We start from the raw sequence: 12,686 nt of genomic DNA on the forward strand, positions 1-12,686 counted from the left end.
TCACATATTATTGTTATCATATACGATGATTATCTTTTACCGCCGTTATCACATCGCCGTTCTCCCACGGTTATCAAATAAATTGTTATATTTATCATTTGTTATCAGTTATCAGTTATATTTTTATTTAACCCAGTGGAAATCGAATGTTATACATTATTATTGAAATATGCTATAGCCGTTTCTACTAGTAAATTAAGCACGTTGGGCGTCGTATTAACAATAAGATACATTAAGTAGGTATATTTTAGCGCTGTTTCGATTATTTACAATAATAGATATATTATCCGTATTCAATTAAATCATTCCACCTGGACATTAGTGATTTTTTCCTGCCAAATGGCAGTAATAATCACAAATAAATGCCTTCTTAATGTGCCCTATCGGTCGCCTGGATGTCGCGGACTCTTAATAGCCGCTAGCCACCACCACCACCACCACCACCACCACCACCGCTGTCACCACCGCCACCGCCGTATATTTCCTGTCATTTGGATTATTCGATATTAAAATACCTATTAGTGAATAACTTAGTAATGATCGGTTTAGTCGCCAGGATGTCGTTAATAGCCACAATGGGCGTTTATATTGAAAGACACTTATATAGGTATCCTTATTTAAATAAAAATATACTACACACTGTAAAACTATTTATATTGATAGATGTATTGACATTAAGTTTCAATCAATTTATTACATTCCAGAAAATCCATTAATATTGAAAAATGCCCACCACATATTATAGTGACTACTGACTAAAAGAGCCGTTTGGCGTTTAGTCCGTCTGCTGCCTTAAACCGTTGCTCACGTATACGCTCCGTCTTTATAAATTTTTGTGAATTTAAAAGTATTTTTTTCAGTGTTTATTTCTTTGCGTATTAATTTTTAAGCATTATTTCCACCTAACACTGTGTTTTTATTTATTTTTTCTTTCATTCGCTCTTACTTTATAAAATTTTAAAATGTTTAAGTGCGATCAGTGTGCATCTACGTTTACGCGTAAGGACAATTTGGTTAGACACGGAAAAACACATACTGGTATACGTTTCCCGTGCGCTGTTTGTCCATCGACATTTTCATACAAGTCACATCTTCATAGACACCATAAAAATTTTCATGGTACGTATTTATATAATATTATTTTTAATCATTCATAATATTAATTTTTCCAAGATATCGTAAACGTACCCATACTTCGTCAACCCGCTCCAGGAGAGAGCGTTATTCAGGTTGCGCCTCCTGTCGCTCCTCAGATCCAGATAGCACCGCAAATATTTGTTCCCGATGTCCCGGCCGGTACATCAGCAGTCAACGATGATGACGACGAGATGTGTTTGGAAGTGCTTGATAACGTTGAAAATCTTGGACTGTATGATATCCAAGGTAAGTTTTTTTTTTTTTTTAACGGTCAAATCTACGATGGGTATGATCTCTTTATGGATGCTCATGCTTTCGATGAATTATTATCGCAAATCAACCCTACACAGGCGACATGGTCACCAACCCAGTCATTGGTAACATGTAATTTTTAAAATAAATATATATATATATATTAACAAATTATTATTTATGTATAGCCTATCAGTCCACCATCATCGTTTGACTGTTTAGATAATTGTGGGCAGTACCCTCCATGGTATACATCACCAACGAATCTAGTAGATTATGTAAACGACGGGCCGACGTCTTTTAACCACTCGCCATCTCTTCTCGGCTTCACGGGTCAAAAGTTGACAAAAAAATCAACCAAGCGGAGCGCAAAACGCAAGATGTTCGAATAATTATTGTTTTAAATAATTTTGTGTAAAATAAAAACAAGCATGATACATAAAACAAGTTTTTTCATTTATTAGATTAAGGTTTACAATAAGGATTACAATTTAAAACAAGGTATAAAAATAATTATAAGATATTTACATATCATACATACGCCCGCCGCCGCCACTGCCACCGCCACCACCGCCACCACCGCTACCAATGTTTCCCACTTTATATTGTCGATCAAAATCGTTAGTAGTTGAGTATCCGTTCTAGCAGCAAGTCGTTTAAAAGTGTGTTTTAGTGTTTAAATCATGGCTGGATCAATCAGAAACATGGAAACAATTTACCAGAAGAAGAATTTTACATATATTCCACCAACACCGCCTGCAGAGCTCATCGACTGTAGCAATTTTACACTAGACTTCACCGGCCGTAAGTTTTTGAATGTAGGTCTTGATCCTACAGATGATTTCAACACTATAGTGCAAATAATAACACCTTCACGATATGTAAATATGTCTACCGAATTTCTAAAACGTATTTTCTCACTTATGGGAAATATATTGTCGTTTATACTCGAGCAACCTAAAAAATACAAGCGAAATTTATTTCTGGAAACAGAAATTATTTCGCTATCTAACATGACGTATCAAGGAGAAAATGTGTTAGTGATTGAGTCGAAAAGACAAGCCGGGTGTCGAATATTGTTAAATAGGACAGATTTAATGAAAATGCAATATTTAGAATGGTCAATTCATGAAACGGTCGTTCGAAAGTCAACCATCATACGGCCAGTTGTCTTACAACAGTTTGAGGTTATTGGAAATTATTTGGACCAGGAATACACCAATGTGAAATCACAACCGAAAAACAACGATGAAATGATCGTTTTTATCAAAAATTTAAATGACGATAAAATAATTGGATCAACTCCTAAAGGAGACATGAACTTCATCAGTCAGCTCAAAATAAATGCTACTACTCAATTAGCTGAACAATGGGCGCAACGATGGAATGGTGAAACGTCACCCGAGGTAAACCTTTAAATTATATCGTTTGTAAAAATATTTAACGTGTAATTATTATTTTATAGTTATTCACCGAATCCGAAGTGAGGCTCATTTCACCTCCGAGATACTCGAGTATGTCTCCAATGTATGATGATTTCAACCCTTCGCAGGCACAGGTAATTTATAACTTATATATATTGAAATAATACAAGTATTAATTATAATAATTATTTTAGGCAGCTGACGAGGATCGTGGTATAGATGATTTTTTAAACCAAATCAACCTTACACAGGCAACATGGGCACCAGCCAAGTCATTGGTAACATTTAATTTTTAAAATAAATATATATATATATTAACAAATTATTATTTTTGTATAGCCTATTTATGATCCTGGCAGTCTACCACCGTCGATCACAGACACTCTTCCCCAATACTTTGATCCAGCGCCTCAATATATTGAATCTAGCCCTACAGTTGATGAGAACGACGGTCCGACGTCTTTTAACCACTCGCCATCTCTTCTCGGCTTCACGGGTCAAAAGTTGACAAAAAAATCAACCAAGCGGAACGCTAAACGCAAATTATTTGAATAATATTGTTTAAATAATTTTTGTGTAAAATAAAAACAAGCGTGATACTTAAACAAGTTTTTTCATTTATTAGATTAAGGTTTACAATTTATATTTAAAACAAGATATTTATAAAGTATATAAAAAAATTACAAAATATATACAAGGTTTACAATTTTCTAACATCTCCACTAAACGGATTGTAAGTTATAATCTGGTCATGTAGTATTAAACAATAAGCTGCAGTCTTTTCTGGAATGACGGTGTCCGTTTCAAAGTCTATTCTTAGGTCTACGGTCGATGATTTCACGTTATCATTCTGGTACGACAAATCAACAACGACGATTGGCACATAGTTTTGAAAAATATGTTTTGATAACAATGGTTCACAATAATCTCTCTCGTAATACGATTTTTGAAAGTCTGTATAAGCTTTATAAAGTATGCTGGTGGTATTATTTTTAAAATCGGCTCGAAAGTCTTCATATGGATACACTTCAGAGTTTAAGTGTACTTTAAGATTTTTTAGTTGACAGTGATCAAATCGCCCAGCGTCGACTTCGATATTGTTTTTTCTACTTGTCTGTAATCCAAACAAAACAAATCTAGGTTTTTCGAGCAAGCTGCTAGACTTTACAGTCCACGAATGAGAAGTGTTTCTAGGGAGCACGGGATACTCGCATAGATCCCAGGTCCTGAACGCACACGACAGTGTTTTACGAGAATCTAATACTTTCAATAACTTTAATTTTTCTTTATCACTGACTTTGATAATAGGCATCTTCCAAGTCACCTTAGTCAGTTCAATAGTAATTTTCTTATTTTTCTCAACGTTTTCGGTGGCTCCGGTACCCACAACATGTATCGCATCGAGGTCGGTAGATGCGCGATTTAAAATCAGTTGCTGATTGCAATTGAGTAATATTTTCTTATAATCTTCGCAAAACCCAAATACATGTTTTAGTGGAATGCATCCAGAAAATACATTGTTGGTCATAAAATTTTTGTTATCTTCACTATCCATTGCCGAGTCCCAAGCCGCGTTCTCTAACGCATTCAAATCGTTCGGAGTATACGAGCAGTATGCTTTCAAACATGATGACACTCCAGGTGATTTCAATTTCTGTATTTCTATCCCGTTTATTTCATATCGCATCTCAGAGAATAAAAATGCCAATCCGTTATTTGAAAAACGAACTTCACCAACTGCATCGGCTGGTTTATTTATTTTCCCCTCGATGTAAATATAACTCTCACACGGCAAAGTGTAAGAATCCATGTTTTGAACATTAATTCTAATTTCTTCATTGTATGATAGAGCGGCGCTTGAATACGGTGTGAACGAATGGTAACTCTTTTGAGTTATTTTACAATCGTCGACATAGTCGGCCGTCACGTCTAAATATGACTCATCCATCATTGTAAAGAACGAAGAAAATTTAAATTATTTTTCGTGAGCTTGATATTTTTCGGCTTAGATGTTGATTTCTTAATGGCGGGCGGTATACTGACAGGTTTTTTGATTGTGGCTCTTTTTATATTAAATTTGAGCGCCATATCCACGGGTTATTTGTAAACGAACTGTTATTGGCTCACCGCGTAGATTAATCATACAATCGTTTTGATCTTTTAGTGCGATATTCACTTTAGTTATTGAAGTCGTGTTGAGGCCGTAGAAAACTGGATGCCTAGGTACCTCAACGATTTTATATCCCGCAGGTACAGTAGGATAAAGCTCGTGTATGATCTGGCTCGGTGCTCCGTCACAGAATGATCCGGTGATTAAATTACACTCTACTTTTATAGAGTTTATTTTCATTATGTTGACTATATTTTCAGATTCGTGAGTAGCGCCAGTAGTGTATAGCACATTTCTAAATCCTAGCAATTTCGCTATGCTATTCTCAACCCCTAAATCGACTTCATGGCTGCACGATATCATACACTTTAATGTTCTGCTGTTTGCTTTTAATTCAAAAAAACTGACATAGTCGGGCATCATTTTTTGTATAATAGACTCTAACTGATCCAACTCATACGTCCCCGTAGGTATAATAACGTTATCGTTATTATTGATCAAATTACGGAAGGCAATAGTATTGCAACCAGGTTCTATGTTTGGTATAGAATTATTTGTCTGTAAGCTTAAAAGACATATCTGTGCAGTATTTTCTACTTCCAACGGAGGAAAGATCTCGCATGACAAATCACTAGAGTTTCCGTTTAACGTTAATGTGAACATGACAAAAATTTTAAACACAAGTGTCCACAGTTTGTAGTATTATATTTCTGCTCTTTGCTGTAATTGAAATGTATGTTGCATCCGTGAAAATATGTTTGTACTTCTAGTGGAGGTGGTAAATTTCCAAAGCTGTCGTAATATACGACTTTTTTTCCGATTTTTTTATACGCTACCCAATGCGTTCCCGTACCGGTTTCCGCGTCCAAATTAATAATCGCTGATTCCTGATGTTTAGGACGTAGAGGCAACTTATCTCTGGTAAACACGCCGATGAAATGAGGTAATTTCATCATACGAGCATATTTTATAAGTTCGTAATCGTACAACGCTCTACTGGGTAACGTGGCAATTAGTTTTTTGACTTTCTATACTTTTTCGCTTTTGGACCACTTTTATGCGGTGTTTCTATTTTATACGAGTTGCCTTTATACGGCGTGAGATATAAACCTTTACCCAAATGGGATGGAGTGTTTCTATTAAACTCATTGGCGACCTTCACAACGTTGGCTACGCCGCCAGTCAGGGCTCCCAGAGCTGACAACCCGGCGAAAATCGGTATGAGTGGTAGCACACCGCCTTTTTTCGGAATATTTATTGTTCGTGGAACTTTGGTCTTCTTAATTTTGAATGTTTTTCGCGCAACGGCTACACATTTTTTAGTCAATTTCATCAAGTTTTTTTCACCGACATTTTTCTTGATAACATTTTTAGCTGCTTTAAGTGCTGCTTTGTATCCACAACCACCACCTACTTTACGTTTTGCTTTCATGGCGGTAGTTACGCCCCAAGCTACAGCTTTTTCTTTTAGACTGGAATCTTTCGACTTGAATCTATCCCAGGCTCGCTGCTCTAATATATAATCAGCTTTGTTACGATCTGCGATAGAGTTACTATGTTCGTACGCAATATCGTGGTCTCTACAAGCAGAGTCCAGTGGGTTTATACCTTTATCACCTCGAGCTAATCGTTTTTTTAAATTTGTACCAGGTCCACAGTATTGATAACCTACAAAGAAATATTATTATTATTTAAAATAAAAATTATTATTATTTAAAATTCTGGACTTACCAGGCACGTGAACTTCCAACGGCAATTTGTTTATAAGCGTGTTGATCAGACCACTGCCTTTATTCTTGTTGCTTCTTCGAGCGAGTGACATTGTGTACTGATTACATTCTCGTCGTTGCTCAGTTATTTATAATGAAGTTCATCAAACAAGGAATAAAACTCACAGTTGAAAACGTGGATCCACCTACAACGTTTATGAAACAAAGACATGGAGCGCTACTACCTAATACGATACGTGCGCTTATCGTGGGCCCTTCTGGCTGTGGGAAAACTAATTTAATATTTACCTTATTAACGCATATAAACGGAATACGATTTCACAACGTATACATATATTCAAAAACATTGGATCAACCTAAATATAAAATGCTAAGTGATATATTATCAGATATTGATGGTATAAAATTATTTACATTCTATGAAAACGAACAAGTTATTGAACCTGAGAAAGCTTTACCGAACTCTGTGTTTATTTTCGACGATATTATTACTGAAAACCAAAAGATTGCGAGAACTTACTTCTCCAGAGGTCGTCATAATTTAGTAGATGTTTTCTATCTGGCTCAGAGTTATTCAAAAGTGCCAAAACAACTTTTGCGCGATAATGCTAATTTTATTGTATTATTCAAACAAGATGAGACTAATTTAAAGCATGTATACAATGAGCATTGCTCTGGTGACATGTCATACTCAGAGTTTAAAGACTTTTGCACTTCGTGTTGGCGTCTGGGGAGATTTGAGTTTATCGTGATAAACAAAGACTGTGAACGCGACAATGGACGATATCGTCATGGTTTTGACACATTTGTAGTTATATAAAGTGATGTCATTGTAGAAATGATTCATTCACAGTCAAGGCTGCTAGCGGTGATGTACTCGGGGAACTGATTAAAGCCAAAGAAAATATTAAACGCAAGTATACGGCATTAAAACAAGGAAAAGCAGAAATTCATTCATTAGTATCGGAAACATTAAGTCCGATTATCGAACCATTGAAACAACGTTTCGATCCATCAACATTTCAAGCTCCATCCGTTAATGAAGACAGCATAGAACATAGTGTTGGGGATTCATTCAAAATAAACGACTGGTATAAGTCTTACGATATAGACAAAACGTATGGGCCTAAAATACAAACAAATGGAAGTGTACACTTGGGTAAAAAAGATATTAAACTCGTTGATAATACGCTAACTATTGAAGATATGTCATATCCACTAACACAAGGACTTGGTAATTTAATATTTTCAAAAAACCCTAAGCTGTATACCAAAAACGATTTAAAAACATATAAATCAATATTAATTCAAACGTCGGCCCATCTCACAGCAGACGGGACAAAAATTAAAAGAGGTGGGAATAAATACACGGATTTAATCCAAAATCTGTTTCCATCGGGCGCTGGACTGTCAGTCAAATTACAAAAACATAATTTAGTATACTGGAACGACCCTAACGAGCTAGTCGAAAGGTTGAAGTTACTATTAGCGTCAAAAGCAGCTGGTAATACAGGAGTTTCAAACGAAATACTCTCGATTTTCGAAGAATTGCGTGAAGCAGGGATAATAAAACATATTCCAAATGTCTAAACGTGAAATCTCAGTCGAATTACACAAACCAGCTAGAAAAAATTATACAAGGCGTAGGGTTAATGTTTATGGCAAAAACGATCTATGGCAAGCCGACTTGGTCGAAATGATACCATATTCGAAAAAAAATAAAGGGTACAAGTATATTTTATGTGTTATAGACTGTTTTACTAAATTTGCATGGGCAATAGCGTTAAAATCCAAAACTGCTAAAGAAGTTTCCAGTGCAATGTCTAAAATACTGCTCAAACGCTCACCAAAACTATTACAGCTCGATAATGGTAAAGAATTTTACAATTCAACATTTGACGCGTTGATGGGGAAGCACAAAATACACAAGTATTCTACGTACAGTACTATGAAGGCTTGTATTGTAGAACGTTTCAACCGCACATTGAAAGAAAAAATGTTCAGAGAGTTTACGGCACGAGGTTCACACGAATGGGTTTCTATTTTACCTTCATTGATTAACGAATACAACAATTCAAAACACAGGACCATAGGCATGACACCAGTGCAAGCTGATGCTAATCCTACGTCAGTAAAAATTAAACAAAGAAAAATTATTACTGGAAAAATTAAATTTAACGTTGGTGATAATGTTCGTGTAAGCACATATAAAGGTGTATTTGCAAAAGGCTATTTACCGAGCTGGTCTACAGAAATATTTAAAATTGTTAAAATTAATGAAACATTACCTACTACTTATCAGCTACAAGATTATACTGGAAAACCAATTGCTGGCTGCTTTTATTCAGAAGAAATATTGAAAACAAACTATCCAAATGACTATTTAGTAGAGAAAATTATACGTAAGAAGGGGAACAAAATTTTCGTCAAATGGCTCGGGTTCGATAATACGCACAATAGTTGGATAAATACAAGTGACATTAGAAAATAGTGTCAGTCTAGCTACAGACATGAACGTGTTTGGTAGTTCTCAGTCTGGTGAAACTAATAAATTTTTAGTAAATCTCGAACAAGTTGTTAAATCGTATTCGAATAAACTCGATAAAGTTGAGCATTTACTTGAAGAAAATCATAAATCTATTCTATTTCAAGAGGAACAAACAGAAAAGTTAGAATTAACGTGCATAGAGATTACAGAGCATATGACAAGAGGCGAAGTATCATTACAATATATCAAAGAAAGTATAGATGATATTAAAAAAATTATACCAGCTATACTGAGCCGTCTTAACACTATAGAAACTTATTATAAAGACAAGCCATAATGTCTTCATCCATCTTGGACATGCAATGCGTTCTTGGCTTGAACAATAAATACATGATTAAAGAAATGTCTATAGTAGACACAGAAACTTGGGCGACCCAACACTGGATTTTTAAACATTCAAAATCCATGGAGGATAACAAAAGTCGTAAAACTAACAAGTGGCTGGAACGTAATTATCATCAACTATCTATAGAATACGGTGACATAGAGTATGAAGAAGTCGGTAGAATATTGAATTCATTAAAATTTAGATGCATTTACGTCAAAGGCGAACAGAAAAAACAAGTTCTTATGGAGTATATACCACACGTCGCACTCGTCAACATTGAAGACTTGGGCTGCCCTCGTTTGGATCAAATATGTGATGACGAAACTCTACCCTGCTGTATTTTTCATATGGGATTTAATCCAAAACAATGTACATTTTATAAAGTATTTGCTATAAGGAAATGGTTTATAAATAATTCTTAAAAATGATATACATTTTATTTAATAAACATAATAATATTATATTTTTACAACGTTTTTATTTTACATGGATAACCTAACATTTTCAATATATATACATGGTATTTTACAATATAACAAAAATAATTATATAAGGAAGGTGACTTGTATACAAACTCTTCCTCCTTTATCCCCGACTCAGTCAATGTGCTGTAAAAGTCTCTCTTCCGTGGTAATAGCCTATCGTTCAACTTGTCCCAGCTATCGGTGTACTCATACGGGTACACCCCTTTCCGCGTCACGAGTGGCATATCATCTTCAGTGAATACTTTGGCGGTTTCTCGAAAGTTTTCAAGAGCTGGTGTTATCAGATTTTTAGCGAGTGAAGATAGACTCGTTGCCATGAAACGGAAAGTATCAATAAACCGAATCGAAAATTTGCTTGACACATATTTCGTAAACGAAATATATTTCTCCTCACTGTTGGGTATTACTTTTATAGTTTGGGTGTCATGACCAAGTTCTGTGACTATCAGGTGTGCGTCGTAGTTGGACAAGTTGTGGAAAAATATCGGCACAAAGTTTTGTGTTTGCAATTTTTGGTTGCATACATTACAAAGTGCTTGACGATATTTTCCTGTGAGATGGCAATGGTCAGCTGTCTTGCGATATAGTATCTCCGAGGGTGGGCTAAACTCTATTTTACATAAATTGCAATGCGTTGCTGCTTCGTGAGTCTGGACGTCATCCGCGGACATGTTTATGGCTATATTGGTCTTTAGTAATTTTTCAATCTTTAACGATATATCCGTCACGGTATCGACGAAATGTCTTGCCACATCAGGTCGACTCTCACTTCCTCGGTAGATAACTGGTGCTGTTGGTATCTCGTGTCTCGCTAATAGCTCTGTCGGTACATCTTCACTCGCCTTCACAATGAGCCCATAGCTCATCGCTTCATGTTTGTGAACAATCTTCGTATTTCCCCCCTTCACTTCGTCCTTCTTAACTAGCAGTGTCTCAAAATCAGCATAGATGGCAAATGGGTGTCTCTCTGTGTTTTTCCACGCATCAAATTGCAGACACTCACCTTCTTTCGGCATCACCGGTAATATGGGCTTATGTATTCCACATATTAGTTTATGCTGATTCATAGCCTCCTGCCCGCTCAACTTGTGTTTATATATTTGATTGTCGAAACTCGTGAAACACCGCTTACAAAAAACAACTTGACCGTTATGTCTAGTTTTTTGATGTCTCATAAGTCGTGAAAAATTTGATATAAACACGTAGTGTGTGTTGTCGTCGTCCGTCACCGACAACAAGTCGAAATGGTTCGCCTTCTCTTCATCGACTACGCGTAGCGGGTACACCTCGTATGTCGGATATTTCTTAGGTGGTTGAAACTTATTTTCGAGGCCGTAAACATTGACAGACACGTTCGGATTATTTCTTTCAAAAATCTTTACTTGGTGAAGAGGTGTCGGGAAGGTGATACCATCAAAATTATATTTTCCTTCGTGTTGACGATAATTTTCATTGACACGAAATTTATTTTCTCCTACAACATGTTTTGCTAATATAGCCCACTTGAAACATTGCTGATCTGAGTTTTGAGGGTTAATAGTAGCCCGTTTATATTCAATACATGGTGGTAGTTGAATAAACGAAGAGCCTGACAATGGAGAATATTTATATATTCCCAACAAAATGCCGTCGATGTTTTGGAAAGAAAATCCAGAGCCCTTACTGGTATATTCCTCCTCTTCACGTTTCAATTTATTAAAACAATCTTCTAAAATTGACGATAAATCGCTATCTGCAAAAATCTCCCTGGCTGAGGTTTTAAAAGCTCTATTCTCGGAAGAATTTTCTACGTTAGGTCTATTATATGTAGCCTCTATTTTCAAATTAAATTTAATCGGCAAGCAATGTTTGTTAATGGTCTCTACTAATGCGGATTTGATGGACTTGAAGAATTTTGAATAATTGTGTACATTATTAATATTTTTATAATAATACCACACAACCTTACGGTTGTGTGTCGATTGAATTTCTATGAAACCTAAATTGGTTACTGCTTGAAGTCTAACTTTTTTTAATTTCACTGCAGTTTCAGTATTTTCTGCATGTATACGTTTATTTCCTAGCTGTGTATAATAACCTAAAATTATAAATATATTGATATACATCATTATATAGTTAAAAAAAAAAAAAAACTTACCTTGGATATCATACAGTCCAAGATTTTCAACGTTATCAAGCACTTCCAAACACATCTCGTCGTCATCATCGTTGACTGCTGATGTACCGGCCGGGACATCGGGAACAAATATTTGCGGTGCTATCTGGATCTGAGGAGCGACAGGAGGCGCAACCTGAATAACGCTCTCTCCTGGAGCGGGTTGACGAAGTATGGGTACGTTTACGATATCTTGGAAAAATTAATATTATGAATGATTAAAAATAATATTATATAAATACGTACCATGAAAATTTTTATGGTGTCTATGAAGATGTGACTTGTATGAAAATGTCGATGGACAAACAGCGCACGGGAAACGTATACCAGTATGTGTTTTTCCGTGTCTAACCAAATTGTCCTTACGCGTAAACGTAGATGCACACTGATCGCACTTAAACATTTTAAAATTTTATAAAGTAAGAGCGAATGAAAGAAAAAATAAATAAAAACACAGTGTTAGGTGGAAATAATGCTTAAAAATTAATACGCAAAGAAATAAACACTGAAAAAAATA

The 12,686-nt window shown here is 35.6% G+C and overlaps 4 protein-coding genes across 4 annotated transcripts; 1 reads left to right on the forward strand and 3 right to left on the reverse strand.

The window, feature by feature from the left end:
• The first annotated feature begins 2,072 nt into the window (after positions 1-2,072).
• On the forward strand, positions 2,073-3,415 carry LOC149057839 (uncharacterized). The gene is made up of 4 exons (XM_089222968.1): positions 2,073-2,795; positions 2,855-2,947; positions 3,008-3,091; positions 3,153-3,415. The coding sequence occupies exons 1-4, from the start codon at positions 2,073-2,075 to the stop codon at positions 3,366-3,368; spliced, it is 1,116 nt and encodes a 371-aa protein (XP_089079094.1). The 3' UTR covers positions 3,369-3,415.
• A 98-nt stretch (positions 3,416-3,513) lies between these two features.
• Positions 3,514-4,764, reverse strand: LOC149057840 (uncharacterized). The gene has a single exon (XM_089223504.1). The coding sequence runs from the start codon at positions 4,762-4,764 to the stop codon at positions 3,514-3,516; it is 1,251 nt and encodes a 416-aa protein (XP_089079630.1).
• Positions 4,765-5,935: 1,171 nt separating this feature from the next.
• On the reverse strand, positions 5,936-6,745 carry LOC149057841 (uncharacterized). Its single transcript, XM_089223505.1, has 2 exons — positions 6,655-6,745; positions 5,936-6,591 (listed from the first exon to the last, which is right to left on the reverse strand). Exons 1-2 carry the CDS (start codon positions 6,743-6,745, stop codon positions 5,936-5,938), a joined length of 747 nt encoding a protein of 248 aa, XP_089079631.1.
• A 3,266-nt stretch (positions 6,746-10,011) lies between these two features.
• Positions 10,012-12,572, reverse strand: LOC149057842 (uncharacterized). Its single transcript, XM_089223507.1, has 4 exons — positions 12,416-12,572; positions 12,152-12,361; positions 10,105-12,091; positions 10,012-10,024 (listed from the first exon to the last, which is right to left on the reverse strand). The coding sequence occupies exons 1-4, from the start codon at positions 12,570-12,572 to the stop codon at positions 10,012-10,014; spliced, it is 2,367 nt and encodes a 788-aa protein (XP_089079633.1).
• Positions 12,573-12,686: the final 114 nt, after the last annotated feature.

Source organism: Diuraphis noxia, unplaced genomic scaffold (assembly GCF_037042655.1).
Source record: "Diuraphis noxia isolate RWA-SAM2 unplaced genomic scaffold, SU_Dnox_SAM2 contig0003, whole genome shotgun sequence".
Lineage (NCBI taxonomy): Eukaryota > Metazoa > Arthropoda > Insecta > Hemiptera > Aphididae > Diuraphis > Diuraphis noxia.

Excerpts from the sequence above, each read along its gene's own strand:
- LOC149057839 (XM_089222968.1), top strand. The coding sequence starts at position 2,073 with ATGGCTGGATCAATCAGAAACATGGAAACAATTTACCAGAAGAAGAAT. Across the intron at positions 2,796-2,854 it reads ATGGTGAAACGTCACCCGAG|TTATTCACCGAATCCGAAGT; the intron begins GTAAACCTTTAA and ends ATTATTTTATAG. Across the intron at positions 3,092-3,152 it reads GGGCACCAGCCAAGTCATTG|CCTATTTATGATCCTGGCAG; the intron begins GTAACATTTAAT and ends ATTTTTGTATAG.
- LOC149057840 (XM_089223504.1), bottom strand. The coding sequence starts at position 4,764 with ATGATGGATGAGTCATATTTAGACGTGACGGCCGACTATGTCGACGAT.
- LOC149057841 (XM_089223505.1), bottom strand. The coding sequence starts at position 6,745 with ATGTCACTCGCTCGAAGAAGCAACAAGAATAAAGGCAGTGGTCTGATC. Across the intron at positions 6,592-6,654 it reads GTTGGAAGTTCACGTGCCTG|GTTATCAATACTGTGGACCT; the intron begins GTAAGTCCAGAA and ends ATTTCTTTGTAG.
- LOC149057842 (XM_089223507.1), bottom strand. The coding sequence starts at position 12,572 with ATGTTTAAGTGCGATCAGTGTGCATCTACGTTTACGCGTAAGGACAAT. Across the intron at positions 12,362-12,415 it reads ACACCATAAAAATTTTCATG|ATATCGTAAACGTACCCATA; the intron begins GTACGTATTTAT and ends AATTTTTCCAAG. Across the intron at positions 12,092-12,151 it reads TGGACTGTATGATATCCAAG|GTTATTATACACAGCTAGGA; the intron begins GTAAGTTTTTTT and ends TTATAATTTTAG.